Source organism: Danio rerio, chromosome 16, assembly GCF_049306965.1.
Source record: "Danio rerio strain Tuebingen ecotype United States chromosome 16, GRCz12tu, whole genome shotgun sequence".
In the NCBI taxonomy this organism is placed as follows: Eukaryota; Metazoa; Chordata; class Actinopteri; order Cypriniformes; family Danionidae; genus Danio; species Danio rerio.
Genome location: NC_133191.1, coordinates 11401739 through 11428788, shown reverse-complemented (window position 1 = coordinate 11428788; position 27050 = coordinate 11401739). Strand labels below are relative to the sequence as shown.

The 27050-nt window shown below is 37.4% G+C and overlaps 2 protein-coding genes across 10 annotated transcripts in view; both read right to left on the bottom strand.

Annotated features, from left to right (window-relative positions):
• cicb (capicua transcriptional repressor b) overlaps positions 1 to 12350 on the bottom strand; it is a 68506-nt gene extending 56156 nt beyond the window's left edge. For both annotated transcript variants that reach the window (XM_005173512.6, XM_002664811.8), the window contains exon 1: positions 12133 to 12350. The gene's annotated coding sequence lies outside the window, so the exon portion shown is untranslated. The remainder of the gene's footprint in view (positions 1 to 12132) is intronic.
• Positions 12351 to 21191: 8841 nt separating this feature from the next.
• The window catches only part of erfl3 (Ets2 repressor factor like 3), a 112380-nt gene continuing 106521 nt past the window's right edge, over positions 21192 to 27050 (bottom strand). Inside the window, exons 5-7 of one of the 8 annotated variants that reach the window (XR_012392023.1) lie at positions 25375 to 26827; positions 23329 to 23621; positions 21192 to 23168 (exon numbers count right to left, since the gene is read on the bottom strand). Coding sequence is in view for 2 of the 8 variants with exons in the window: in XM_073925883.1 (XP_073781984.1) it covers positions 26219 to 26827 (609 nt within the window). In the remaining 6 variants the exon portion in view is untranslated. Of the gene's footprint in view, positions 23622 to 24638; positions 26828 to 27050 lie in introns of those variants that run through there. The other 7 variants (XR_012392022.1, XR_012392024.1, XR_012392025.1 and 4 more) reach the window with 7 other exon arrangements.

Sequence of the window (27050 nt, the reverse complement as noted above, 5' to 3'; positions counted from 1 at the left end):
CAGGGAAAACATGTTTCTAAAGATGCAGTTTACTTGAAATTTTCCCTGGATGTTGGTAACAACCAAAGAAATCTGCAAAGAAAACAAATCTATTCAGATCGCAAATTAAATTATGTGTAATAAAATGAAATGACACAGGGAAAAGTATTGAACACATGAAGAAAGGGAGCTGTAGAAAGGCAGTGAACGCCCAGACAGCAGCTAAAATCTCTCAGTAGTTCTTCAAAAACCCTCTGCCCTTCATCATGGTAAATGAATGTTACCTGCTTCGGTCCAACATCTACATTGTCAGGATGATAAAGATGAAACCAGGGTGGACAATTTTGCAAGACAATAATTCAACACAAAGCCAAGGAAACAACAAAATACAAATTTAAGATCAGATTTGACAGACGAGACCCACAGAACCATCAAGATTTTTACACTCTGATGAAGTCACTCACACCTGAGCAATGCATGACTTCATTTTCAATATGAGAGGCGTCTTCAAGCTGCCGTCCCCAAAAAAGCCTTTTACATAAAGTATTAAAGATATTTCAGTAGTTCAGTACTTTGTCCTTGTGTCATTTCATTGTTTTTACGCATAACTAATTATTTTTATTTTTTTGTTTTATTGTTTTTTTTTTTTCAAAATCTGATTCAATTCCTTGTCAACAGGAAAAAACATGACGTGTTTAATACTTATTTTCCCTACTGTATATATGGAAGGAATGCCACTGTTAAAGAGTCACAAAGTAGCAGAAGAAAAATATAAGTCAGAATTATTGGCCCCCTGAATTATTAGCCTCACTGTTTATTTTTTCCCCCAATTTCTGTTCAACGAAAAGAAGATTTCTTCATCACATTTCCAAACATAATAGTGTTAATAACTCATCTCTAATTACTGATTTAATTTATCTTTGCCATGATGACTGTAATTTCCCAGAGATGGGTAGCGGCTGGAAGGGCATCTGCTGCGTAAAAACTTGCTGGATAAGTTGGCGGTTCATTCCGCTGTGGCGACCCCGGATTAATAAAGGGACTAAGCAGACAAGAAAATGAATGAATGATGACAGTAAAAAAAATTTGACTAGATATTTTTCAAGACACTTTTATTCAGCTCAAAGTGACATTTAAAGGCTTAACAGTGTTAATTGGGTTAACTAGGCAGGTTAGAGTAATTAGGCAAGTTATTGTATAATGATGGTTTGTTTTGTTGTTTATCAAAAAAAAAATTTTTGCTTACAGGAGCTAATAATTTTGCCATTAAAATACTGTTTACAAAATTAAAAACTGCTTTTATTCTAGTCGAAATAAAACAAATAAGACTTTCTCCAGAAGAAAAAATATTATCAGACATACTGTGAAAATTTCCTTGATCTGTTAAACATCATTTGGGAAATATAAAAAAAATAATAAAATCTAAATCAAAGAGAGGCTAATAATTCTGGCTTCAACTGTATATGCAGGAATAACTGTTTTCAATTTTGGTGCATGACAGATTTTCAATGTTATGTAAGAAATTACAAAACACAAACTATAAAATTGCTGAACTGAAAATAAACATCAAAATGTCTTTTACAACATTTTGAATGAACAGTCAATCAATAGGTAAAATATATACATTTAAACTATAAATATTTTATTCAATAATAGTGTCGAAATATAGAAAACTTGACACAGCAGAAAAAAGTTAAATAATGTGTACATAGTTGTCCACAATTTGTTATGGAACAAAAAGTATGTCAAATTATTATTTTTTCTCTCATTCATTACAAACACTAGAATTTTACTATATGCATTTATTTAACACACATTGGCTGATAAATACAAATTAAAATCTGCATATATTGTCTGCACTCAAGTATTTTCAAATTAAAAAATGATCATGAAATCAACAGATTTGGATCATCTAAATAACAATGCTTATACATTTGTCATAAATTCTTCAGGTGGGATGCAAAAATTGTATGTCTTTGACTCCTTTAGTTCCAAAGTTGTGATTTATGTGTGTATTTTGTGTCACAGCAAAAAGGTCTCAGTACATCAAATACAGTGAGAAGGATCCATAGCACTACAGACAGAGCGTATAAAGATCGTGAATCTGCAGGCGCTCCTGTGTGTGTGTGTGTCTCTGTGTGTGTGTGTGTGTGTGTGTGTGTTTCTTCTGACACAAACACATACGTTATGCATGCAAAAATAGACATATTTAGCATCTGTTGTCTCAATGCAAAACACAAACGCAAACATTTGCTCCTCCATAGATACAAATGCATTCTATGCTATGGCCTCCCTTTACCATCCTGTCCTTACCCAGTCGTACACACAAACACGTGTGTGAAATCACACTCCTCTGCGCTCAGTTTTCTCACTCTCCCTACTATTCCACACACCCACCCACTCACAAAAAATGTGCAAACAGACCCTCCCACACAAACAAAACACGCACAGGATTTTCCTGCGAGAGATTGCTTTAAAAGGAGAATTAGGGGATTCTTTGAGTCATTCCAGAAGACTTCCCACCCACTGTTCCTACTGACCTTAAACTGTTTATTTGCTATGGAGAGAGATTTCCTTCCTCGTCACTACATGGAATATTACAAAGAAAATAATGGCGTTAGGCTGATGTCAACATTATGGATCTTAACACCACATATTTCAGATTTGTGAGAAGGTTTTCATAATAATTTAGCATTTTTGGAACAGCAAAACAATTCATTAGCCTATTTAGATGCACAAATCACAGCACAATGTACGAGTCAGCATGGTACTAACTGTCACACAATCAACTAACTATTATTAGTTTTTCCTGTTCTCAGCTTAATCTATTATCACGTTTTTCCGTTTTATTTGCTCTCATGGGGAGTCAGAAAATCTTGGCAATGTCAAAACAATAAGAGATGTGCTTATGAGCGGGGCCAGACAATCTGTGGACTTTTTTCCCTTTAATTCTGTGCTTTTCATTTATTTGCAAATGTATACAGAATTATTTAAAGAGTACATGAACGTAAAACGGGCGAAGCAGTGGCAAAGTAGGTAGTGCTGTCGCCTTATAGCAAGAAGGTCGCTGGTTCGGGCTTCCGCTCAGTTGGCGTTTCTGTGTGGAGTTTGCATGTTCTCCCTGCGTTCACGTGGGTTTCCTCCGGGTGCTCCGGTTTCCCCCACAGTCCAAAGACATGCGTAACAGGTGAATTGGGTCCGTAGTGTATGAGTGTGTATGTGTGAATGAGTGTGTGTGTGGGTGTTTCCCAGAGATGGGTTGCTGCTGAATGGGCATCCGCTGCGTAAAAACGTTCTGGATTAGTTGGCGGTTCATTCCGCTGTGGCGACCCCGAATTATTAAAGGGACTAAGCCGACAAGAAATGAATGACGAATGAATGAAAGTAAAACTGAACACATAAAAATAAAAACATTAATAACGTCTTGCATTTTATTTGCATTTACAAATCTGATTAGAACTTGTTTGGTAAACAAAATCACAGAAGGTCTCTCATATCGGTAACACTTTACGATAAGCTTGTATTAGTTAATGCTAGTCAGTCTATTTACCAACATGGACAAACAATGAACAAAACATTAATTACAGAATTTGCTCATCTTTGTTAACATTAGTCGGTGGAAATAAAGCTGTTCGTGAACTTACAGTGCATTAACTATAATGTTAACAAGCATGAATCTAGATTTTATTAACGGATTGGTAAATGTTTATATATGATTTATAAATGCTGTACAAGTCTTCCTGATTATTAGTTCATGTAAATAAATCCATTTACTAATGAAAACCTATTGTAACGTGTGACCAATATACCCAACATAGGCTCATTCTGAAAACGTAGCCCTATGTACATTTCTGGAGATCATGAATTATGTAGCCAAGGGTGTGTATGGCTGCATTTCATCTTTAAAACACTACGCTATGGGGCAGTATGATGCTGTTCCTTTTCTTGCTTACCAGCTGACAGCTTACCTCCGCATGGACGGCTTTCCCACTACCAGTTTGTCCAGCAGAGTTTGTCCGGGTCAATCAGTGCCATTTAAAACACTATTGGTCGGGTTTAGGGAAGGGCGAGGGTGGGGGATCTGTCGGTTGCTCAGTCAGTAAGTCAGTCAGTCCACAGTGGCCTCTGGTGGATTACATGAGAACACAGGTGCGAATGGCACTTGTGCGAGAAATTGGAGATCTGAGCATACACAGCGGCTCCTGGTGGAATAGTGAAACCGTAAACTGCAAAAAAAAAAAAAAAAAAAAACGTAGCTCCTCCTGAGACGTGTTTCACCATCTCCAGAAATGTATAAGGTCACGTATCTACTATAAAGACAGAATAGATCACTCACTATCCTTCGGCTTAGTCCCTTACTTCAGGTGAGCACAATGGAATGAACCGCCAATTACTCTAGGATATGTTATGTGGTGACATCGTTTCTGCTGGTGGATACCCTTTTAGCCACAATCCAACTCTAGGAAACAGCTATACAGAGGAGAAAACATGGGGAGAACATGCAAACTCCACACAGAAATGCCACCTGGCCCGGATGGGACTTGAACCAGCGACCTTCTTAAGGTGCTTTCACACCTGTGAATTGATTCAGTTGTTCCCAAACAGGGATTAAAATTGATACAATGTTGCTCTTTGTTCTTGGTGCGGTTCGCTTTCACACGGCAAAGTTTCTAAAAGGACCAAAATAGCTAAAACAAGTCCCACTCAGATGTCAGGGGGTGGTAGTGGTTTGGTGGTGTTTGACAGGGTGCGCGCGACGCGTCTGAAGAGCGAGGATGGATGCGGTGGGGAGGGGTGAGAAGGGTGCGCGATGTATCTGAGGACTGGGAGGGAGATGCGCGATTTCCGGGAGATTATCACTCGTTTGCGGGCATCAGGGAGACTCAGTGCATTTGTGGGAGACTTCTGGGAGACTTGGGATGTCTGTTGAATGACCTCCCGCCCTGCTTATAAATCTCTCTTCATATAGCTGTATGCCATATCCATAATACACTGTGATATAACCGGGCTCAGATCGTATTGCTTTCTCACTACAATCGAACTGCTCCAGAGTTTGTTTCAATCAAGCCTAGACCACCTCATTCAAGCGATCTCGGAGCGATTGTTTTGGTGCGTGTCCGAGCGCGATTGGTGGATTCACATATGTCAAACGAACCGCGCTAACTGGACTTTACAAAATGTTTTAAACATAAATCATATAAAATTTGCATATTATTCGATAATATTACTGAAATTAATATAAAAATAAATATTACACACTTACGAAATGACTTATGTTGACTGTTTGTTTAAGCTACTTATTTAAAATGAGCTGTAACAACACAATTCTTGAGTTTTTGGGGACAACTTAATTGTTTTATGTTCAATCCACTTAAACTTGTAAAAACAAAGTTACCTTGATTTCTTGATTTTGCAACAACATAAATGGATTGTGTGGAACCCAGAATAAATCGATTAAATGATGGGCTCAAAAATTTGTAGAAACCTTTTTTTCTGTTGGATTTCTGCGAGCGCAGTTTCTCTGTGGACCTCATTCATTCATTTTCTTGTCGGCTTAGTCCCTTTATTAATCTGGGGTCGCCACAGCGGAATGAACCACCAACTTATCTAGCAAGTTTTTTTCCAGCCGCAACCCATCTCTGGGAAATCTGTGTGGACCTATCCACGAGTAACCAATGTCTTTTTTGACAAGGAGTTCAAAACATATAACTGTAGGCAAAAATACTTAAACTTTCCTGATCTGTAAAAAAACACTGAAAAAAATCAATACACTGAAAAAAAATGTGTGACTCATAATAATACAGTACCGAAGAACTACAAACGTTTGACCGCAAAAGACTTCTTTACTCATTTCAAGAACAACATTCAGAATTATTAATATGATATAGCAATCATAGAGTAAATCAGTTGGATAAGTTTATATTCATTTAATCACCCAACTGCACATATCTTTAAAATAAAATCTAAAGCATATTAATTAAAACTAATCGAACATCAAACAGTTAGTCAAAAGTGACAGAATATCCAGCTTATTTTTATATTTATTTATCAGAATAACATTTATTTTATTATTACAGCTCATAAAAGTGAAGGCACGACTGGAATATCCTAAAACAAAAGAGCTTTTGTAGTTTTATAAGTATATGATAATCTTTTACACAAACTCTGAACATGCCGTGTCGTCCTTGTCCTTGGTCTATTAATCTACGATAAGCAAAAATGCTGCTTAACTGAAGGAAAGCGAACTCGAGCCCTATACGTTTGCTTATGATTTAGTATTGCAAATGATTTTTCAACGTCTTATTTATGGCTGACAACATTCTGCAAATTATACCCATGATCGGAAATTTATCACAGCAATCTGAACCAGACCATCATCATATATAATCTTCTCAGCCATGCAGCTTAAGCGTGTTGTTAAAAAGTGTTGCTACATTTGCATAAACTCTGACATATCTGCAGCTTCTAGAAATTCCTGTTCGGGGAACACAATGTTGATGTCAAACTGCACAACCTACAATCCTGGAAACATGTGATGCTTTTTTTTGTACTTGACCAAACCACAAAATCACTATTTAGCTTACGATTTATTTCTAATGGATTTGAACCACTGATATTTTCCAGGGGAAAAAGGTTGATGATTAAATCACTATCGTCTCTGGCCTACAGCTTCCTTTGTTGGTTTTTTACAGAGGGGAATTTTGTTTTTCAAATGTGCTGCTTTTCAAATCTACGTAACTAGATTAGATGAACATGCCGGACAACTTGCCAAGTTGAGATTGATACTAGAACTAGTACTGCTGCTTTAGTACGTCTTCACAAGTTATATGCAGTTTGGCAGTTGACTTCGTTGCTCAAAAAAATTCAGCTGTCATAGGTTGGGTTTTTTTCAGGTTTTTTGAAAGTCTTTTTGTTTATTGATGGGAGTTTTTAGAAAATGTAAAACAAATGTGGTAAATTATTTGAATGGCACAACGTCAATATGTTCCCTAAAATTTTAATCCATAGGATGCACACAGTGAGTTATATTAGCAATACTTAAAAAAAAATGCAGTTTCATGCAGTTCTGTTAAGTTTTACTTCATTTTTACAACAAAAAAGCTCTAAGTCACGGAACTAACCTTTTCTGTACATTCTGGTGTTCGTCAATCAAGATATTTGGGAAGCAAAATTATATTAAATAATAACCCTGGCTTACTTTAAAATATATAATAATAAAAAAATATTTTATAATCAAAATCAGAGCTTCATCTGCCAAAGAACTCTAAAATCTACTCAAATATATATATATATATATATATATATATATATATATATATATATATATATATATATATATATATATATATATATATATATAATCAAAAAAATATATAAGTGTTAAGTTAGCTTAATCGATTTATATTGGGTTAACATGAATGAATTGAGTGGAACGCTGCATTTTTTACAGTGTAAATCTAATCTAAAAAAAATCTAATGTTAACTTTATTTGATCTTGTTTTAGAAAAATAATATTTTAAATTTCCAGTAAATGTACACCAAAAAAGATTTTTAAAAAATTAAAAAAAGATACACGGTGGTATAAAAATAGTTCCTTAAGGAACAGTTGTGTTGTAAAGTACAGAAAGGCCTCTTATGATACTGTTCTGTACCTTTTATGCAACAATTAAAATGAAGGTACACAATTGTTCTCATAAAAAATGTACATAAGTGTTGGATAGCTCCTTCTTTGCTACAATATCTATGAAAATAAATATTACAGGAAATACAAAATGATTTATGAATAATTTCCATATTAAAACATGAATCATCATCATTTAAAGCATATGTTTAAAGAAGCTCATAATTAGTAAGTTCTATAATACAAAACAACTGGTAAAACATAAAACTCTAGGTATTGTAGAGTAAACATTTAAGACATTTTTAATAAACGTTTAGTAGCATTTTCTAAATGACATTTTCATTATTGAAATCCACTATCAATTAGCTTTCCACTTTGCACGTGGGCTGGCTAAAGTCCCGCATATACCAAGTGTTCATGCAGACATTTTATTGTAAAACTAATCAAAGACTATGCTTTTCTCGTTACAATGCTTTTGCATGATTCTATTTCTATATTAAAATTAAGTAAATTAACTTTTGGATAATTACAAGCTATTGTGTGAAAATTGGAGAATTTTTTTTACATTGTATTTGGGAGAATGTATGTCTGTAACATTTTTGAGAAAAGTATTGTGAAATGTTTAGAAAACATTAGATCTTTTGATTTATGTTCAAGTATTTTTTTTATTCTTTATTGTAAATGGAAAAGGTATATGTACACAAAATAAAACCTTTTTTAAAACTGAAACATCGTTTCAAAGTGTATTTGATGTTTTAAATTTACTGAAAATAAATTGACACATTTTGGATATAGCAACATGCCTTTAAACAGTTCTTGAAGAACACATTTGACACTGTTAAGGTACAAATTGTCTAGTCATTGTAGTGATACCTTTATGGATCAGATTTGTATTTAATCATAATGAAAAACATACAGAAAGATACAGAGAAAGATATAGTTTTTTTTTTTGCTAAACTTGATGTCAAAACATTTTTATTTATATATAATATATATATATATATAACATTTAAGACTTTCTGCTCTGATTTGAGGCCTTAAATTGTGAAAGGCTTTTAAAAACTATGGCTTACCAAAATGTCTAGAGTGAGAATTAGTTGTTAAATAGAAACAAATCAAGACTAGACAAAAGTAAAGGCAGAGAAATTATTAAGAATTTAAAATATGTAAGTATAAATGAAGTATCTATAAAAATTAAATATATATATATATATATATATATATATATATATATATATATATATATATATATATATATATATATATATATATATATATATATATATATATATATATAATTATTACCTAATTCAATAGCAGGAATCACAAATGAACTAATTAGCTCTAGCATTAATTTACAGCAATCAGTGATCTGTGTAGGTCAATATATTTAGAAAATAATTATACCAGGTTTTTCCTGGCCCAAAATGAAGCTGAGATGGTATCCCAATCATTAAACAAACACATTTTGCATTATTCTTGTAATCGTATCAAATAAAACATTATCTTATTTAAAAAATCTAACATAAAACGTAATTAAATACATGAGCAGTGCTTGGTCATCGCTTGAAGTCTGTCGGTAGCTGTGAATGTCAGCCTGATTTAGGACAAAACCTGGTGGTGATGGTGCAAATTTTGATGGAGGTGGCTGTCTTGTAATTATCTATGCAGGAAAAACCCTGAATGATATAACAAATGCAAAACGGTATAACTAAAAACAATCAGTGCATTAATAGTGATGCAAAACAACACACACGCTTTCAACTCAACTTCCCGTCCACTTCCCATGACTGACAAAATTAAAAGTAAAGACTGGAGTAATATTTATCAAAAGAGAACTCTATTTACAGAATTCAACAGCCTATAGAGGAATCACAATTGAAAGAAATAACAAATGTTTACAGCAAGCAGTGATTTGCATTTAATTCTAAGTTGACAGTTTAATATATTTAGAAAATATTTAAAAGATATTAACATTCATAAATTTAAAGTGTGCAACAATAGCGATGCAAAACGGCACGCACACACACACGGCTAATCCTAGGTCCGCTTCTCATGACAGCTTTGACTCCTATGCAACTACAGCTGGTCAAACAGAGTCTCAGCATTTTGAATATTAGCATGATACCTGTATTAAAGGTCTAACTGAAGCAAGAAAAACTCTGATATCAGCCATATGACAGACGTCCAATCCAATCCAAACACACACACACACAGAGTGCAGGGTTTTCAGCTGAAGCGTCACTGTGTTCTGTGTGAACATCGATAATAAAAGCTACCATCCTCATCCTCAGGCCAACGACTGCTGTATCGATACAATCTTAATCCACTTCAAAACAACACATACACACTCCACTTCTGCTGATAAACGGACGAGATATTCCAGCCGTCACTCAGCTGCTGTTTGATCCTAAAAGGTCAAATGGTTTATTTCAGAATTAATGACTATTTCTTCTGCATGAGGTTGTTTAAATTTGCTTGATTTGCTTCTCCTTATTCACAGTAGCTACACGTTTATTAAGGCGAAATAAATGTCAGTTCACCCCAATGAAAATGCAAATATTAAAATGTTAATAAGGCCCAATGATTAAGAGAGATTTTGCATAATTATACTTTTTTTTAAAACGTAAAACCTTGATGAGTTCTGCGTCACACGCCAATGCCAAGCTCAAACACGCAATATCACACATACACACTCCCTGCTCAAGGTGCACCAGTTGTCAACAGAGCAACTGATCATGTCAAATTCGCTCAAAATACATCCGTGCATTTACGTTTCCCCTCAGGGGTCAATAAAGCACCTATCTATATATTCAGACTGATGTGCGGCAGAAAAGGGGGACACAGACTCACACGCAGTTGTGATGCCAGTGTGCCAGCCTGTCACACTACTCGGATTTAATTGGAGAATAAGCCTAACAGTGCATCGCTCCACCGCAGTGTTACGAAGCAAAGTAAACATTTTTTTATATACATATATATATCAAATGTAAACAACAACAACAGAAAGAACCCACGACGCCACAATGAGTGTGATTTTCAAGTCAACGATCTGCCCACTCCACACAACACATTGCGTCTCAACAGTGAATTTGTGCTCATTCACAGATTGTTCTGCAAAATGTGCATTCTGGGGCATTCAGGAGGGTGCAGGGCTGCAGCAGTGCAGTGCCGTGCAGCTCCGGGGCATGCATGGGTGCTATTTCCTCCCCAAATCCAACCATTTCCAACTGTATCACCTGCTTTATTTGGACTTTTAACTGGGTCACAATGGGGGTGTTACAGTCACACACATGAAACAGCAAAACCTGGAGAAACTCAAGAGACGAGCGCACAACAAGGGGCATCGGAGACGCATGCCATGCTCCTGAGTTCAAGCACTTTGAAATCAGGAGATAAGCTTGAGTACCAAAGCTTGCGCCATATGGATGCTGAAGCAGTACATGTAGGGTGTGACGTAGAAGCGAAGCTGCCCAAAACAACATCCAGCACCACCACCATCACCAGTCAGCAAATCTCTCGCTTCTCCACCATGACTCAAAGGAGCAAAGGTCCTCGGTGGCACACACCTTCCATTGCTAAGCGTGCAAAGTGGCACACATAACCTGATGAAGAATGAATTGACGGATTGGTGTTAATGCAGCCATCATCATGAAGACACTCTTTAAAAAAAAAAAAAACATCAAGAGTGTGTGTGTGTACCATGAAAACCCCTCAATCAAGGAGGCCTGTGAGAACTGAATGATACTTTTAAAGCATTCATTAAAATATTAATTAAAGGTTTTTTTTAAATACTACCATAAATACATGTATGAGCCCCTGAAATGATGCACAACAATCAAAAGCGTACCGTCAGAAGAATGCGCACGGCAGCCGCCGGTGGTAGTACTATACTCGCTTCGCAATGTCACAGGAGTAGTACTATGCCAAGGACTCTCACACAAGCTAGATCAAACAAGAAACGTCTTGAAAAATAGTAAAAGAAAGCTTTAAAGCGTGCACAAATACAGTCGCGCTGACGTGCAAAAACACAACGCAAAGGTTGCCCGTGTCAATATGAGGACGTACATGCATGCAGCAAAAGTTGCGAGTGATCCACCTTTATGAGACGTCCGAGAACGACAGCGCGTGTGGTTAATCCGTTTAATAATGAAGTATTAATTTGTTTGTTTTTGCATTGGTGCCGTGACGTTATTACTCCGCTAGTACTGTAGTGCAATCCTTCCTCGAGCGTAATCCTGCCAGTGCGTAACGCAGTGCACGAGTGCCAGTCTGCTCTCGTCAAGTTGCTCAAACTCATGCCATTCAGGCAAAACAGTTCGGAATGGGGTAAGTTATTAAATTAGGCTAGTCGAAAAAGCTTGCTCTTTAAAACATTTGACAAAGTTTAACTCTGCATCCCCACCCCCCTCCCTTCTCTTTGCTCTAGGTCCTTCCTTGATGTTTTTGTGAGCTGTTTTGTCTTTTACACGCAACAGTCATGCCCAAAACACGGTTTGCCGGCAGTGTTCGTTTGAGTAGTTACTACTTACCAAACCAGCAGAAATACTTAAGAGGAAACCGATGAATTTACGGTGCAAATTGCAGATGCGTGTTCTCTTTTCGGACTGAAGTGGCGTGCAACGTCCATGTGTGTCTTCTGTCTGTCGGGAATTTTACTTTATATCAGTCCTCCGTAAAACATCCTTGCCCCCCTCCCAACAGCAACTCAGGCAGGGATTAAAAACTATATGAATCCCTTTTCCACTACACTCACAAAATGGTGAATGAACCACTAACAGCTGGCGCGGCTGGCCAATCAGAGCGCGCTGGCAGATACAGTAGCCTATGGATTTGACAGCAGAAACTCGGGGGCGTTTCTCGGTGGCTTCTTCCGTTTGATTGACAGGCACTTTGTGCCAATCGCAGAAAGGCTAGATAGCAAGCCGGCGCTCACTCCAAAAGTTACAGTATCCAATGAGAGCGCTGGGAACCATAGGAACAGGGTGTAGGCGGGCACTAGGGAAGTGTTCAAGAAGCGCTGGCCAATAACATGATACGAGTCTGCGCTCCTTAATAAACGTGCGTGTTTCCCCATAAACGACATCAAGATAAACATTTTTATTTTTAAACTTATTTGATTGAGATATTTTTTAACTTTAGAGATAAACAACTTTTATATTTGATTAAGAATTTTACTGTTTGCTATTGTCAAGTAATTCAGTTCACTTATGAGTAAAGCAAAAGCACTCGGCTAATCTCAGCGTCCCCCTCGTGCGGGTCTCTGACTAAACAATTCACTTTCACACTACTATGCTTGTAACTACTGTTGACGCTCTCGATTTTTTTCCACTCTGCCTCGCTTTTCTCTCAGCAACAGCCCCTCACCTCGTGCGCGACAGCCAATCACCGCGCGGCATTCCACTGTCTCTAACGTATGTGCCGCTGAGCCCCGCCCCGTCCATGCAACGCTTGCAGGAGTTTGTAGGTGACGTCATCGCATCCCCGCGTGATTGGCCAGAAGCGTCGCGACGACGAGCCAATGATCAAACTCAGCGATGAAGTCATCACGCATGTTGCCACCAGCTGGATGGAATGGGCGTGGCCTGACGTACTCGCCTAACCCCGTGCTTGATGAGTAGTAGGACAAACACACAAGTGACTGACTGAGAGCTGTATAAACCACGCTGGAAAAATAGGTAGTGTACTTTTAACATGTTGTTGAAATGCAAATAGTGCTTTCCAAGCGAGTTGGTTTGTGTTGGTCATATACAAGGCTTTCAGAAGCACTGACGCATTGAAGCGTGCATCTACATTCACAGGATGAATGTCCGTTGTGAATTTCCTTCGAGAAGCAAAGAAGTCGTTACATAATCAGTGTTGTAGACAGATTCAAGCTCTCTCACAAGCGCAGTCCTCCTTTCACGTTTAAGCATCGTCCAGCGACCTCTGTCGGTGTTCTGCTGCAATGCAGAGAAGCATTCGTGCACGCTGAGGTGGGAAAATTCAAGGTACCTTTTACTGCGCTTTTTTTCTACTGATAAAATTATTATTAAGAACTAAAGGCGAGACACTGGAGGCAAAACTCACACTTTTTAATGCACTTGAAAACTTGTTTATTTCTTATTGCAGGCCTGTAGCCAGCCTGGTGGTTCTTTTTTCTCAAAAATGACTTTTTTGAAGTTATTCGCCTTGTTTTTTATTTGAGGTTTAAATACTCTATTAAGTGACATTTTAAGCACTATTTTAGCTAGATTAGCTTGACGGATGGTAACCAAAACCACAAATTTTGATGTAACAATATATTTCCTGAAGTTTTAAAACAAAGAAATATGAAAAAAGATAGAAACTTATTTTTAAAATACAGAATTATTACATCATATATCATAAATAATGTAGCCTATAGTCATTTATTTTACAAATAACGAGCTGGACAGCACATTCAACTTTACTCAGTCACAATTTGGCCGTTTCAATGAAAAACAATCAAAACATGACTTTACTTGCGTCTTATTCTGCGAGGTCTTAAAACATTCGATGGGTTATTTCTACAATTGATGATGGCATATAGCAGTCAAAATAGGAGAAATTCTGAACCTTTGTCAGTGGGGGGTAGGTCTTTCAAACCACCCGAAGGCCCCCTGGCTAGGGGCCTGTATTGGGGACATTGTACCAGAAACATACTTTTGGCCCTGAAATAAAAACATAAAAGTATTTTATCCCAAAATTGTCTAAAATGGACTGACGGTTGGTTTCTGTGAGTTTTTCTGTAAATGAATATGTCATTCAGATTTTTGTTCTTTATTAAAAGCACTTTACAAATTGAACCCACAGATTTAATAGTTTTGCTTTGCTAAGAACTGTTCTTTAGGGGAAAAAAGTTAAAGTTTAATTTGATATTATTTGCATCAATTGATTTAAAAACATGAAATTATAAATGAATTCTACAAATAAATACTATTTTACAACTGTCCCCATGTTTCTGTAGTCCTGTCACATTTGCAATAAATTTAACACAAAATGTGGCCATGACACGTTTAAGGCTGATTCGAAGCTGACAGTGATCAAGGATGCATTTTTTTGTTAACAAGAACCAGCATGTACAGCTTTCTTATACAATACAATCAATTTACATATCTTAACAAGAATGAAATCAGTGATAAAAAAAGAAATTAAAGGAGAAGAGGGAGAAAAAGAAAACAGAGGAGAGGGCACATAATTATCAAACTACATATATGCACATTTTCCAATTGTAGTTATTAACAAGAGTTATTAATGCAATTTTACTACAGGAAATGCATATATACAAACATTTTATGTAAAAATGTTAAAGGAGGAACATATATTAATTGTTTTAATTGCTTTTCTATTTTTAAACTTGGAAATCACTTTTATATACATTTGAATCTCTTTTTAGGATGCTTTCTATCATTCAATTGTATGATTTTTTTGAAGACGACAGGCTTAAGTCAGGCCCTGTCACATTTTTTCCAAGCAAAAATTTACATGTTTGGTAGAACGTCCTATATGGTGTTTTTTCATTCTTTTGGAAAAAAAAATATTAAAACATAATAAATGTTTATTTTATTGTGTAATATCAATTTGTATATTGGATTTTAATTACAAAAAAATATTGTATATGCACTTTTATTATTTTATATACACTCATGGCTTAGTTCATTAACCTAAACTGAGCCATAAACCTCCACTTTAGAAGTGCTTACAACAAACTTTATGCTACGTTTATTTAAACCAATATTCGAAAAGTTTTCACCAAGGGATATTTGCACACGTAACATTTTATTTTACAAATAATTGTTAACATTTCCAGTGCTCAGCATAACTGATTAAACCCCATTTTGAAAAATGAATAGTTTTATGCATTTAGACAAAACAGATTTATTAAACAAATATATTTATTTAAATAATATTTGAATTACCAAGGATCTTTAGAATGCTGAATAATACAGCCACAACCCATCTCTGGGAAACATACAATAATATAATAAGAATAATACAATTAAATTCAAGCTAATGTTGGAAAAAAAAATAATAATAAAAAATAACCCACAAATTTTAACTATTTTTTTCTCTTTATTTTGTTAGATAAGCTTTAGATTTGGCTTCAGTACTGACTAAATGTATATGCACAAATATAATGTTGTCTAACTTCCTATTAAAAAAAGATTTGTGAGGGGTGCACTTGTATATGCTGAGCACTGTACATTTATTCTGGCTGTAAGCAAATTTTCTGAAGTATGGAGTGATAAAAGAGATTTCCTAAATCCCTTCTGTAAAAACATGACTTTAATATGTCAGTAAATAAATAAGCACCATGAACCAATGTTTAGATATTTGTTCTAGAAACGTATGCAAATTAGTGCCTCATAACATTTTAGAAAACTTGTAATACAAAATAGGTTTGCAATTCAATCAATCAACCGGTAAGAATAGTAAAACCTTTTTCTTTTTACCCTATTCACCTGCAGTGTCTTGCTTTAAAACCCCTTTTGAAGAACTTGAGTACCTTAAAATGTCGTACTCTCTCATTAGCACTCCTCCTCCCCAGAGCCGTGCCCTTTGACCTGACCCCCACCATGATAAGGACCCCTCTTTTCTGGCTTTGCAGTGCTGTGTCAATCAGCTGTCAGAAATCTAGCCCACACTCCCACTGTCCCACCGGGACCCGCATTCCCTCCTCTGAGTCCCTAAAATGCAGACAACGACTGAGGTGATAAAAGGAGTAGAGGGAGACGACAGACAGAAAATGTGACAAAACAAAACATGACAGGGATGATGAGATGAACCGGAGGCAGGAACATGATCATGCATTTCATTTGAATCACCGAACATTTATTCAGTGAGTTCTCATAAAGAACATTGATTTGAATGCAGAGACAGAGCTCATGCTTACTGAATAACATGCCACAAGTATCGCATGTTAAATAAATAATGCTTATTGATTCATTTACAACAAGTTATACAAGTGGTGGATAAAAAAAAAAGCTAGGAAACGTGAATTAAGGTCATCCGACAAACTCGACTTTAAGGGGTAAATTTGAACAAGTGTACCCTGTCAGTAAAAAGTAGGTACATTTTGATGATGAAAGATGCTATCAGATTGAGCTAACCAAGGTAAAGGCTGATGTGGACTTCCCCAAACCCTAACCCGAACCCGAACATTTTAAATAGCATAATCTGATGGGTGGGGTAAAATGACAGCTTACCTGTCCTGTTAAAATGGTCACATCTCTCTACATCTCCTTTTTACCTTCTCAAACATTTAAATTAATAGCAAGAATGACAAGAAATCAGAAACAAGGTTAAAAAAATGGAGATAAATGTTAAACTTTTGTTTTACAGTTTCCATGTACAGTGAATTTATACATTTACACAGATTTATAATATTAGCTACTACAGTGTGCACACTTACTAGGGTTAAAGTCAGAGTATGGGTTACACTGTCAGAAGAAAAGGTACAGTGAGGGTACAATTTTGTTCCCTAGTGGGAACACAATATATAAATGTACCTTAAAAGGTGCCAAATTGGTCCTTTTCAGTACAATTTTTGTACCTAAATGAATTATAAAGGTACAAACGTCCAGATTTAGGTTTGAAAGATACATTTTTGTACGTTTTATAGCACATCTGGGTACAAAATTGTACCGTAAAGGACCAATTGGGCACTTTTAAAGGTATTACTTTGTTTCCCTATAGCAGTGGTCACCAAACTTGTTCCTGGAGGTCCTGCAGATTTTAGCTCCAACCCTAATCAAACACACCTGAACAAGCTAATCAAGGTCTTACTAGGTATACTTGAAACATCCAGGCAGGTGTGTTGAGGCAAGTTGGAGCTAAACCCTGCAGGGACACCGGCCCTCCAGGACCGAGATTGGTGACCCCTGCCCATAGGAACAGAATTGTACCCTCAGCTCATGATAAGATCAAGACACCATATAACACTAATTTAAATGTGTTAATACTTAATATTAATACTAAAATACATAATTTAAAAATATAAAGTTAATAAATTGACTGAATTAAATATTTTTAGAATTTTTTTATGTATTCAAATTAAATTTATCCTAAAAAATATGTGGTCCTAATGATTATTGACTATCAAAGAACATTTTCCAGTTATGAGTGCCTTACATGTTTACCAAAAGCATAAACATATTGTGTTACAACAAATTACAACTCCACTTGAGGAAGTTGAGGAGGAATCTACTGATGTTGAGGAAGAGGCTACTGACATTTTTGGTTTTCTGAACTGTTGAAGCAATTTATAGAGAAACTCTGCCTTCATTCTGAAATACAGAGAAAATGTTGAAGACAAATTATTTATTATGACTGAGTATTCTGGCTAAATACAAATACTTTGGACTTTATAAAGTGCAGTACTTGATGTAGCCTGTAAATGTATAAATCCTAAAACAGTATTTCTACATTTCTAAATAAAAATGGACATCTGTGAAACAAAATATTTTATTTATTTATTTGTGCATGCAGTCACCAAAAGATCAAAATGCCTGGGTCATTACTCTGAAAATGCTATATAATATAATACGGTACATTTTTGTACCTTCAGTGTCTACAATTTTGTTCCTTGGGGGTACAAAATTGTCTTTTAAATGGTATAAATGTAAAAGGTACAATTTTGTACCTCTAAATAAAGGTACAAAATTGTACCCTTTAGGGTACCACCCCAGTGACGGGCCACTTGTACCCTAAAAGGTAAAATTTTGTACCTTTTCTCTGAGAGTGTAGGGTTATTGTATCCGCATGTTTTACAGTTATTACTGTAGTAAGTACATGTAAAGTTTAACAGCAACACTATATGCTACCAAAATGCCATGCTGCTCTTTAGTAAACAAGAAACAGCATTCGCAGCCACCCTTAAAAGAATAATTCACCCAAAAATGAAAACTCTGTCTTTATTTACTCAACCATCACTTGTTCCAAACCTGTTTGACTTTCTTCGGTTGAACTTAAAAGAAGATGTGTTTAAAGATAAACCTGTAACCATTGACTTCTATTTTTGCCTTTCCTACGATGGAAGTCAATGGTTAGAGGTCTCCAGCATATTTCAACTTTTGTGTTTCACAGAAAATGCTAACTCGTAAGAGTTTGTAGCTACTTGAGGGAGAGTAAGTGTTAATTTTTGGGTGAACGATCCCTTTATTACGTATTGTGGAACTTTCAACAGATGCAATGACATTTGTGGTCCTAGAGAATATTGTATGAGAATTTATTTAGGGGGCGTCACGGTGGTGCACTGGGTTGCACAAAAGTAAGAAGGTCGCAGGTTTGAGTCCCGGCTGGGTCAGATGGCATTTCTGTGTGGAGTTTGCATGTTCTCCCTGTGTTCGCGTCGGTTTCCTCTGGGTGCTCCGGTTTAGCCCACAGTCCAAAAACGTGGTATAGGTGAATTGAAACTAAATTGGCCATAGTGTATGAGTGTGAATGCAAGAGTGTACGGATGTTTCCCAGTGTTGGGTTGCGGCTGGTAGGGCATCTGCTGCGTAAAACATGTGCTGGATAAGTTGGCGGTTCATTCTGCTGTGGCGACCCCTGATTAATAAAGGGAGTAAACCGAAAAGAAAATGAATAGATGAATTTGAATAGAACTACAATAAATAATTGTTGTAATTTCAGTATCTTTTACGTGTACTTTCATATTTGTACTACACTGCATTGGTCATGAGGAAAATGATTTCAGGCGCATCTCCAAAGATCAACTGTGATTATTTGAAATGGTTGATAATGCTTGTACTTCTACACTTCGAACAGCAGAGGTCAGTCTTAAAGAGTCTATGTGAAATCAACAGGATGAATCTAAAATGAGTTGGTGCCAAGTCAACTAAAGCAAGTAGTTTTACTTAATTTAATTACATCTCTATTATTAATTTCACTTATTTAATTATATTTATATACTTTTTTTATTTAACATTTTATTCCCCAAGTCATTTTAAAGTAGTAGTTTTTGTTATGTTAACAATTATTTATTCATTTATTTTCTATTCAGCTTAGTCCCTATATTAATCTGGGGTCGCCACAGCGAAATGAACCGCCAACTTATGCCCTTCTAGCTACAACCCATCACTGTGAAAACCATTTATTTATTTATTACTTCATAATTTTTTTAAACAGGAAAAGATTCAAAGATAATCGGGCCTGGCTCAGCATGAATGCTGTTTTTCAGCAGGTTCCTGCTCTGCAGAACATAGAAACATACAGACACACTTAACATCTCATCTATCAACACATAAGAACAATACAAACAATCACCAAACATACAACATGAAGAGAGACAGGCCTATCTCAGTGGCTATAGTAGCGATAGTTGACAATCAAATGACGAGCATGTTTTTTTTTTTTTAAATCTCAGTGTTGGTATTGTATTAAGATGTTGTGGGATCTCTTTCCAAGCTTTTGTGAATACAGAAAAGAAAGATCTCTGTCTATAACAGCTTTTAAAAGCCGGTAACGGCAGGCATCGATTTGTTGCAGATCTTATGGAACGATCAGTCCTTGTGTTAAGCTTTGTGACCAAAGCGCAATGGGCTGCTGAGGTATCACTATTTAAATTTTTTTATAGTAGAGTTAATCCTTGTTGTTCATGATGTCATTTTGACATGATAAAGCATTTGAGAGTGATAGAGCGAAGCAGTGATGTGTTCATCCAGAGTCTATTGCGGATGTTATAGGCTCTATTGTACAGTCTAGCTACTGGCCCCAAGATATCATTTGTTGTGAGTGGCCAAACAGGTAAAACAGTATGACAAGGTGGACAAAATTATGGCATGAAGATAAGTTTCTGAAACAGTTTTCCCCATAAACAAATAGTTTTTGCTTCAGCTTTTTACAGACATTTTGAACATGGTCACAATAAGTAAGGTGAGAGTTCAGACTGATTCCCAAATATCGATAAGTAGATACAATGGAAAGTTTTTGATTTAAGAAAGTGATGGGATTGGATATGAATAATTTTTGGCTAACATTACAAGCCTTAGTGTAGATCTATAGACGCGTGTTACTTTTCAACTCTCCAGAACACTTGTATGATTAACCCTTTGAGAGCCTGCTCTACCAAACGGTTTACCATCTTTTTACTGTTTTAAATAATGACAGTAAAAGTCATTGAAAGAATGACTGTTTTAAATAATGGTTTACGCACACACAGCATTGTTGGTTTAAAAAAAAAACAAAAAAAAACATAATTCTGTTGCACTACTACACTTGATTTTGGTTTCATAGTAAAAAAAAAAAAAACAAGCATGTTAAATGAGAATCTGAAATATTTTATGGCATTTAGTGTTTAAAAATGTTTTCTTTAGATTTCTTTAGATGTTTTATTTAGATTTTTTTACACTTCATATTTTTCATATGTAAAAAGTCTGGCACTTTTACCATAAATCGACATATCAACCATTTGGTATAGAGGCTGATATTTTAGAAATTGTGGGATGCGTTTAAAAATGCATTGAGTGTGTTAACTAGTAACATAAGGAGTTGAAAAAATCAATCCAAACATTTTTTTTCGTGGTGGGGTAAAGTTAAAGGGTTAAAATGGATGCATTTGTGGTTTAAAGAAAAGCTGCGGAAACCAGATGGCTTTTAACCAGTTTAATTGACCCTGATTACATTTTAATTACAATTCTGAAAAAAAAAGAACACAAAAAAATGAATAAAGGAGGAAGTAAATGTTACATCGTGGTATTAAAACCTGTTATTATGAATTATGAAACCACAGAAATAAAATCCAAGAAAGTGGGAGAGATAGAGACTTTTACACAATAAAACAATACACAATATATCTTTTAAAATCATACAATCCCCCGATGAAAATATTTTTACAAGAGCAAGAAATCAGTAACTACAAAATAACAATTACATGACATGAGAACAAATCATAAGCCTGATCCTCCACTGAATGCCCTTCCTCCCTCCTATATCTCGCCACAACAACCCCCCATATTAACAGTTACAGTTTTTTTTAAAACGTTAATTTACAGAATTTTAAATGTTACACTAAACACACTGTCGGGTTGCTCGTGGGAGGGCAGGGCTGGGGGGGAAACATTCTCAAAAGGATCTCTTACAGTATTGTATACAATGTTATCATGACTACAAATGTCGACGAAATAATAATAATAATAACTAATAATAATAATTAGGATGAACAGCAACATTGACATCAGAGAGCAGATAAACAGGAGCAGTTCGGGTAACGAAACAAAACATCATTCGACATCCTGGGTAACCGACGAGAGCAGCCTAAGGGAAAACCAACATCTTCCCTCCTAAATAGAAGTAATGCACTCACGTTGTGCCCAAACAAAAGTTAACAGCCTGCACTGGTCAATACTGCTCACCCCATATCAAAATTCAGCCCGGCCTCCTACATTATGAGGGTTGCCAGGCTTAAAACAAGTGCACACTAGTTAAAGACTTGTCTCGTTGATAAAGAAAGAAAGAGAAATAAAATCCTAAACAATCAAATCTGGGTTGCAGTGGGAATAAGGCAGCTAGAAATAGTTTGAGGAGGTCACACCATTGCAAGTCCAATTTTGCAGTACATCAGACATGATATACCTTCCTGTCACTGGAAAACCATTATATCACGACTCGTGCCCCACTGTCTCTTGGATGTCTCGAGTCCTGTGTTGAACTTCCACAGGGCTTTAGTGCACAGGTTTATGAGGTTCATGATGCAAGGTTTCAAAAGAATTACAGCCTTGGGTGTGGTGTGACATACATGCACAGAGACCTACAGCCTCTGTCAAACACAAACACACACACACACACACATACACACAGATCAGTTGTGGCAGTAGGAACAGGATGTTGAGGAGGTGCATGCTGGTTAAAGATCTGAATGTGCCACATCATCTGTGGTGCAAAGCTTTCGTGCTTAGTCTTTCGCTCCTCTAGCCTACCTTTTATTAATGTGATAAGAAAAGCAACATGTTCCTCCCTTTCCCGACATTATCCCTGAGGAGAGAATACCTTCCCCTCAAAATGAAATCGCTTCACCCCCCGCCCCAAAACTGATATATCTGTTAATGCTATGCTTTCTGTTTGTAGTAAGTTTAACACGTTATATATAAAGGTATATTGAGTGTATACTGTTCTCTCTTTTTTATTTTTCCTATTTAGACATGCTTTTAAAACAAGGCATAAAAGGCTATGTATGTGTGTGTGTGTGTTCATGGGAGTATGATAGAGCAGGTATGTCCAAACTCGGTCCTGGAGAGCCGGTGTCCTGCATATTTTAGTTCCAACCCCAATTAAACACACTTAAACCAGCTAATCAAACTCTTTCTAGGTATACTAGTCACTTACAGGGAGGTGTGTTGAAGGCTAAACTATGCAAGACACCGGCCCTCCAGGACCGAGTTTGGACACCCCTGTGACAGTGACTCCATTTCTGCTTTCTTTCCATAAGTTAGTATTTAATAGTTTGGGATCAGGATTAAGCTCTTCCACCTCCCCATCCCATCAACATTAAGATCTCACATGGGTCTGTAACTTGTAATACTGATTAAAGCAGTGTTTCTCAATCTCATCCACGTTCCTGGAGGACCACCTGCTCTGCACATTTTCCATGTCTTCTTAATCAAACACACCTGAGTCAGATCATCAGCTCATTAGCAGAGACTGAAAGACCTGTAATGGGTGTGACAGACAAAGGAGACATCCAAAACATGCAGTGCTGGTGGTCCTCCAGGAATGTGGTTGAGAAACACTGCAATAAAGGACAGAATTGACACTTGGTTTTAAAGGGGGTACATCATCAAGTGCCAATATAGTTAGACACGGAGCTCTGGTCCATGTAATATCACTGTACACGCTTGTGTGTGTGTGTGTGTGTGTGTGTGTGTGGAAGGAAGGATGCTGGTTTAGTTTACGTTAAAGGACTAAACCAGGAATGTCCAAGCTCCGTCCTGGAGGACCGGTGTCCTGCATAGTTTAGTTCCAACTTCCTTCAACACAAGCTGCCTGGTAGTTTTTAGTAGAACACAGGTGTCAAATCCAGTTCCTGGAGGGCCGCAGCTCTGCACAGTGGTAAAGTCTAGATTGGATTCGCAGCCAACCGGAAGTGCGACATGTACATCAGTTATAGTAGCATTTTTTTGACGCTGTATAACAATAGTGGATATTTTTACAGTACTGTGACGATTGGGTTTGGGGTAGGCGTTAAAAAAATACAATTTATTGGGTAATTTAATAGATAGCATAAATAATACTCGGTACAACAACTGTTTCTACGTTACTGTGATGGTTGGGTTTAGGGTTGGGGTGGGGGGAAGGCATTAATAATATACAATAAATTGAAAATTTAATAAATAATATAAATTATTTTCATTAACTTCCGGCTGCAGCCATATCCAATCTAGCAACAATCCTGCACAGTTAAGTTCCATTCCTGCTTCAACACACTTACCTGTAGGTTTCAAACCATAGATATATACACTAGATATCGCATAGGGACCCTGAGCATGCGTCAATAGCGCCGCCACATTGGTACAGTGCTCCCAGGACAAATGTCATTCAACCGCACTAGTCAAGACAGTGTTATTACGTGAAGATGCGGTATTTTAGAGCTGTCTACGGGTGTAGTAACGAGCAAACAAAGAAAACAAAGCACAAAGGCAGAACATTTCATAGGTAATGTTAAGTTTTTTCTGTTTTTGTATGTTCTGAACTTTTGTGCTAATCAGGTAACGTTATTGAGGATAACAGTCACTTACTGCATTCACCATACGGCAAAGCAGCTCCAACTCGCACTAAACACTCGGCTTATGCTAGTTTTGTTGAATAAAATCAGCAAACAATGCAAAAGAAATATGACAATGAGATGCTGCGCTGCCAGAAACTTGTATTATTGTCGGCTAACGTTAGTGAAAGAGTCGTTCGGTGGATTCATTCACAAACGAATCGCTCTCTCCGTCAATATGAGAAGTGAAAGCAGGAGAGGAGCTGTGTTTCAGGACATGATTAGATCAAATTTAACAGGGAGGGTGAATAGTACATTTCTGTACACACAAACACAAGCTTTTTGTCAGGAATGCCCGTGCGGTCACTGATCCATCAATGTAGAAAAGTGATGTAAAATTATAATTTTCGTAATTAGAAAAAAAAATTACATACTAACATCCAGGAAAACTCCCGATCATAGATATATGTGTATATGTGTATATCTCTGGCTTTGGATGGCCACAGTCCTCCACTGTACCTTGGTCCCGCATTCATTTCAAAGGAGCGCTACCCTGTAGCAAGATGGCGGCGCTATTGACGCATTCCGTCCAATAGACAACAATAGGCCAGGCGACATCTATTGTATATATCTATGGTTTCAAACAAGCCTGAAGGACTTAATTAGGTTGATCAGATGCGTTTAATTAGCGTTGAAACTAAACTGTGCAGAGCTGCGGCTCTCCAGGAACTGGATTTGACACCTGTGACCTAGAAAGAGCTTGATCAGGTGTGTCTAATTGGAGTTGGAACTAAACTTTGCAGGACACCGGCGCTCCAGAATCGAGTTTGGACACCCCTGAACTAAACAACTGTAAACTCTCTAAAGCAGGGGTCACCAATCCTGGTCCTGGAGGGCCGGTGTCCCTGCAGGGTTTAGCTCCAACTTGCCTAGTATACCTAGTAAGATCTTGATTAGCTTGTTCAGGTGTGTTTGATCAGGGTTGGAGCTAAAATCTGCAGGACACCGGCCCTCCAGGAACAAGTTTGGTGACCACTGCTCTAAAGAGTATCACCTTCAGACTGTCAAATCAAACCCTAACTACCAAAGAACCAATCGTTTAAGAGAGTTAAGAATATGGTCTCTGAACCGCATGTTCGAGTCATTCCTCCCCAACGGAAACAAAGTGGTTCAGGTATGGTCCCAGAGGGAAATAAAAGACAATGAAAAAGAGAGCAAGCTTTAAGCTGAGCTGGTTTGGATAGAAAAGGAAAGGAGGGAAATATCCTGAGAAAACACACAGCTAGATTTCAGAAACACACCTTCACACTCGAATCAGACACGCGCTTCATACTGGGAACAAGACGTCATGTCTGAGTGTGTGTGCGTGTTGAGGGGTTTTGTCCCTGAGGGTTCGGACTTCTGACCAGGCTGGTTTTAGAACAGTGTCTGTTTGTGACTTTCTGTGCATTCGTATCCCACCACATCACATAGAGTCCGTCACTGAGGAGAATAATGCTGGAGACGGAGATCAAATCCCTCAAAAAAAGACCAGTCATTCCGATGCCCATCTCTAGTTTCTCCTTGTGGGGTTTTGAGGGATAGCTCACAGGCACTTTGCAAAATAATATTCTCTTCTAAAAAATATAAAATATTCTCTAGTGCCAAAGGTCAAAGTTCATGACTCCTGAGGGTCGCTGGGGCACATGGGTGAACTCATTCCTCATGAACGTTACACTGAGATGGACTGGAACGTGTGCTTGCGGGGGAGCGGGATTCGATTAAGCAAGGGTCAGTTAGTCTAAGTGTGCAGCGTACGTGTCAGTATTACTGTTGTCAGTATCAGCAGTCATTGATCTAGAGAAAGTCACGTGTGAGTGTGGGTCCATCAGCAGTTGTAGAGTTGTGTATCAGCAGTAGTCTACATGTGTGGATGCGTATCAGCAGTCCTTGTTCTCCAGTGACAGCTGTGCCGTGGCTCGATGGAGCTCGGCACTTACTCTGTGATGAGCGAGAGGAGGTGGGCTCTCCGCCTCTCCACTTTCCTCCACAGTCCCGTTCCTCACTCTCCCCCTCTCTTCTCCTTTCACTTTCTTGTCCTCCGCCTCTTCCATGTGCTGGTCCTGGTCCCAGCGCCTTTTGAACCGGAGCTTCAGTGGAATACATTGGGATTGTGTTTGTGGCAGCCCGCCGGATGGCAGCTGCGTGTCCCCAGGCTCCACAGGTTCGCTCTTTATAACAGGGGTTCCTCTTCGACCATTGCCTGAAGAGGTTGGAGAGATGAAGAAGGGTGGAGGGGCAGGAGCCTTGAACACCTCCTCTTCCTCCTCCAAGTCCTCATCGTGGTGGAGAGCAGCATTAGTGCCGTTGGACTGCTGGTGCTTTTGGCTATGAAGATAATGGTGTTGATGATGGTGATGACGATGGTGATGTTTATGGTAGTGTGGGGGGTAAACGTCAAACTCTTCATCCCTTTCGTCAGCTTCTTCATCACTAATGTCAGTCACTTCAACTTCCTCTTCAGACTCGATGTCAGAGATGGGTTCAACCTATATATTGAGACAGAGAAAGGGAATGTAGGGTCAAAATGGAGGTGGGTGTTGCCATGACTTTCACTGGCCGCTTTTCCACTCAGTATGCTGGAATAAGTGTTTTAAAAGACACAACAGAGCCATATCTAGTGAAGATATACTTTAAAAGGAAAGAACAGCTAACTTTATTTCGATAATCCTGCAAGTTATTAGGAAAACACCTGGGGCCTCATGTATCAAC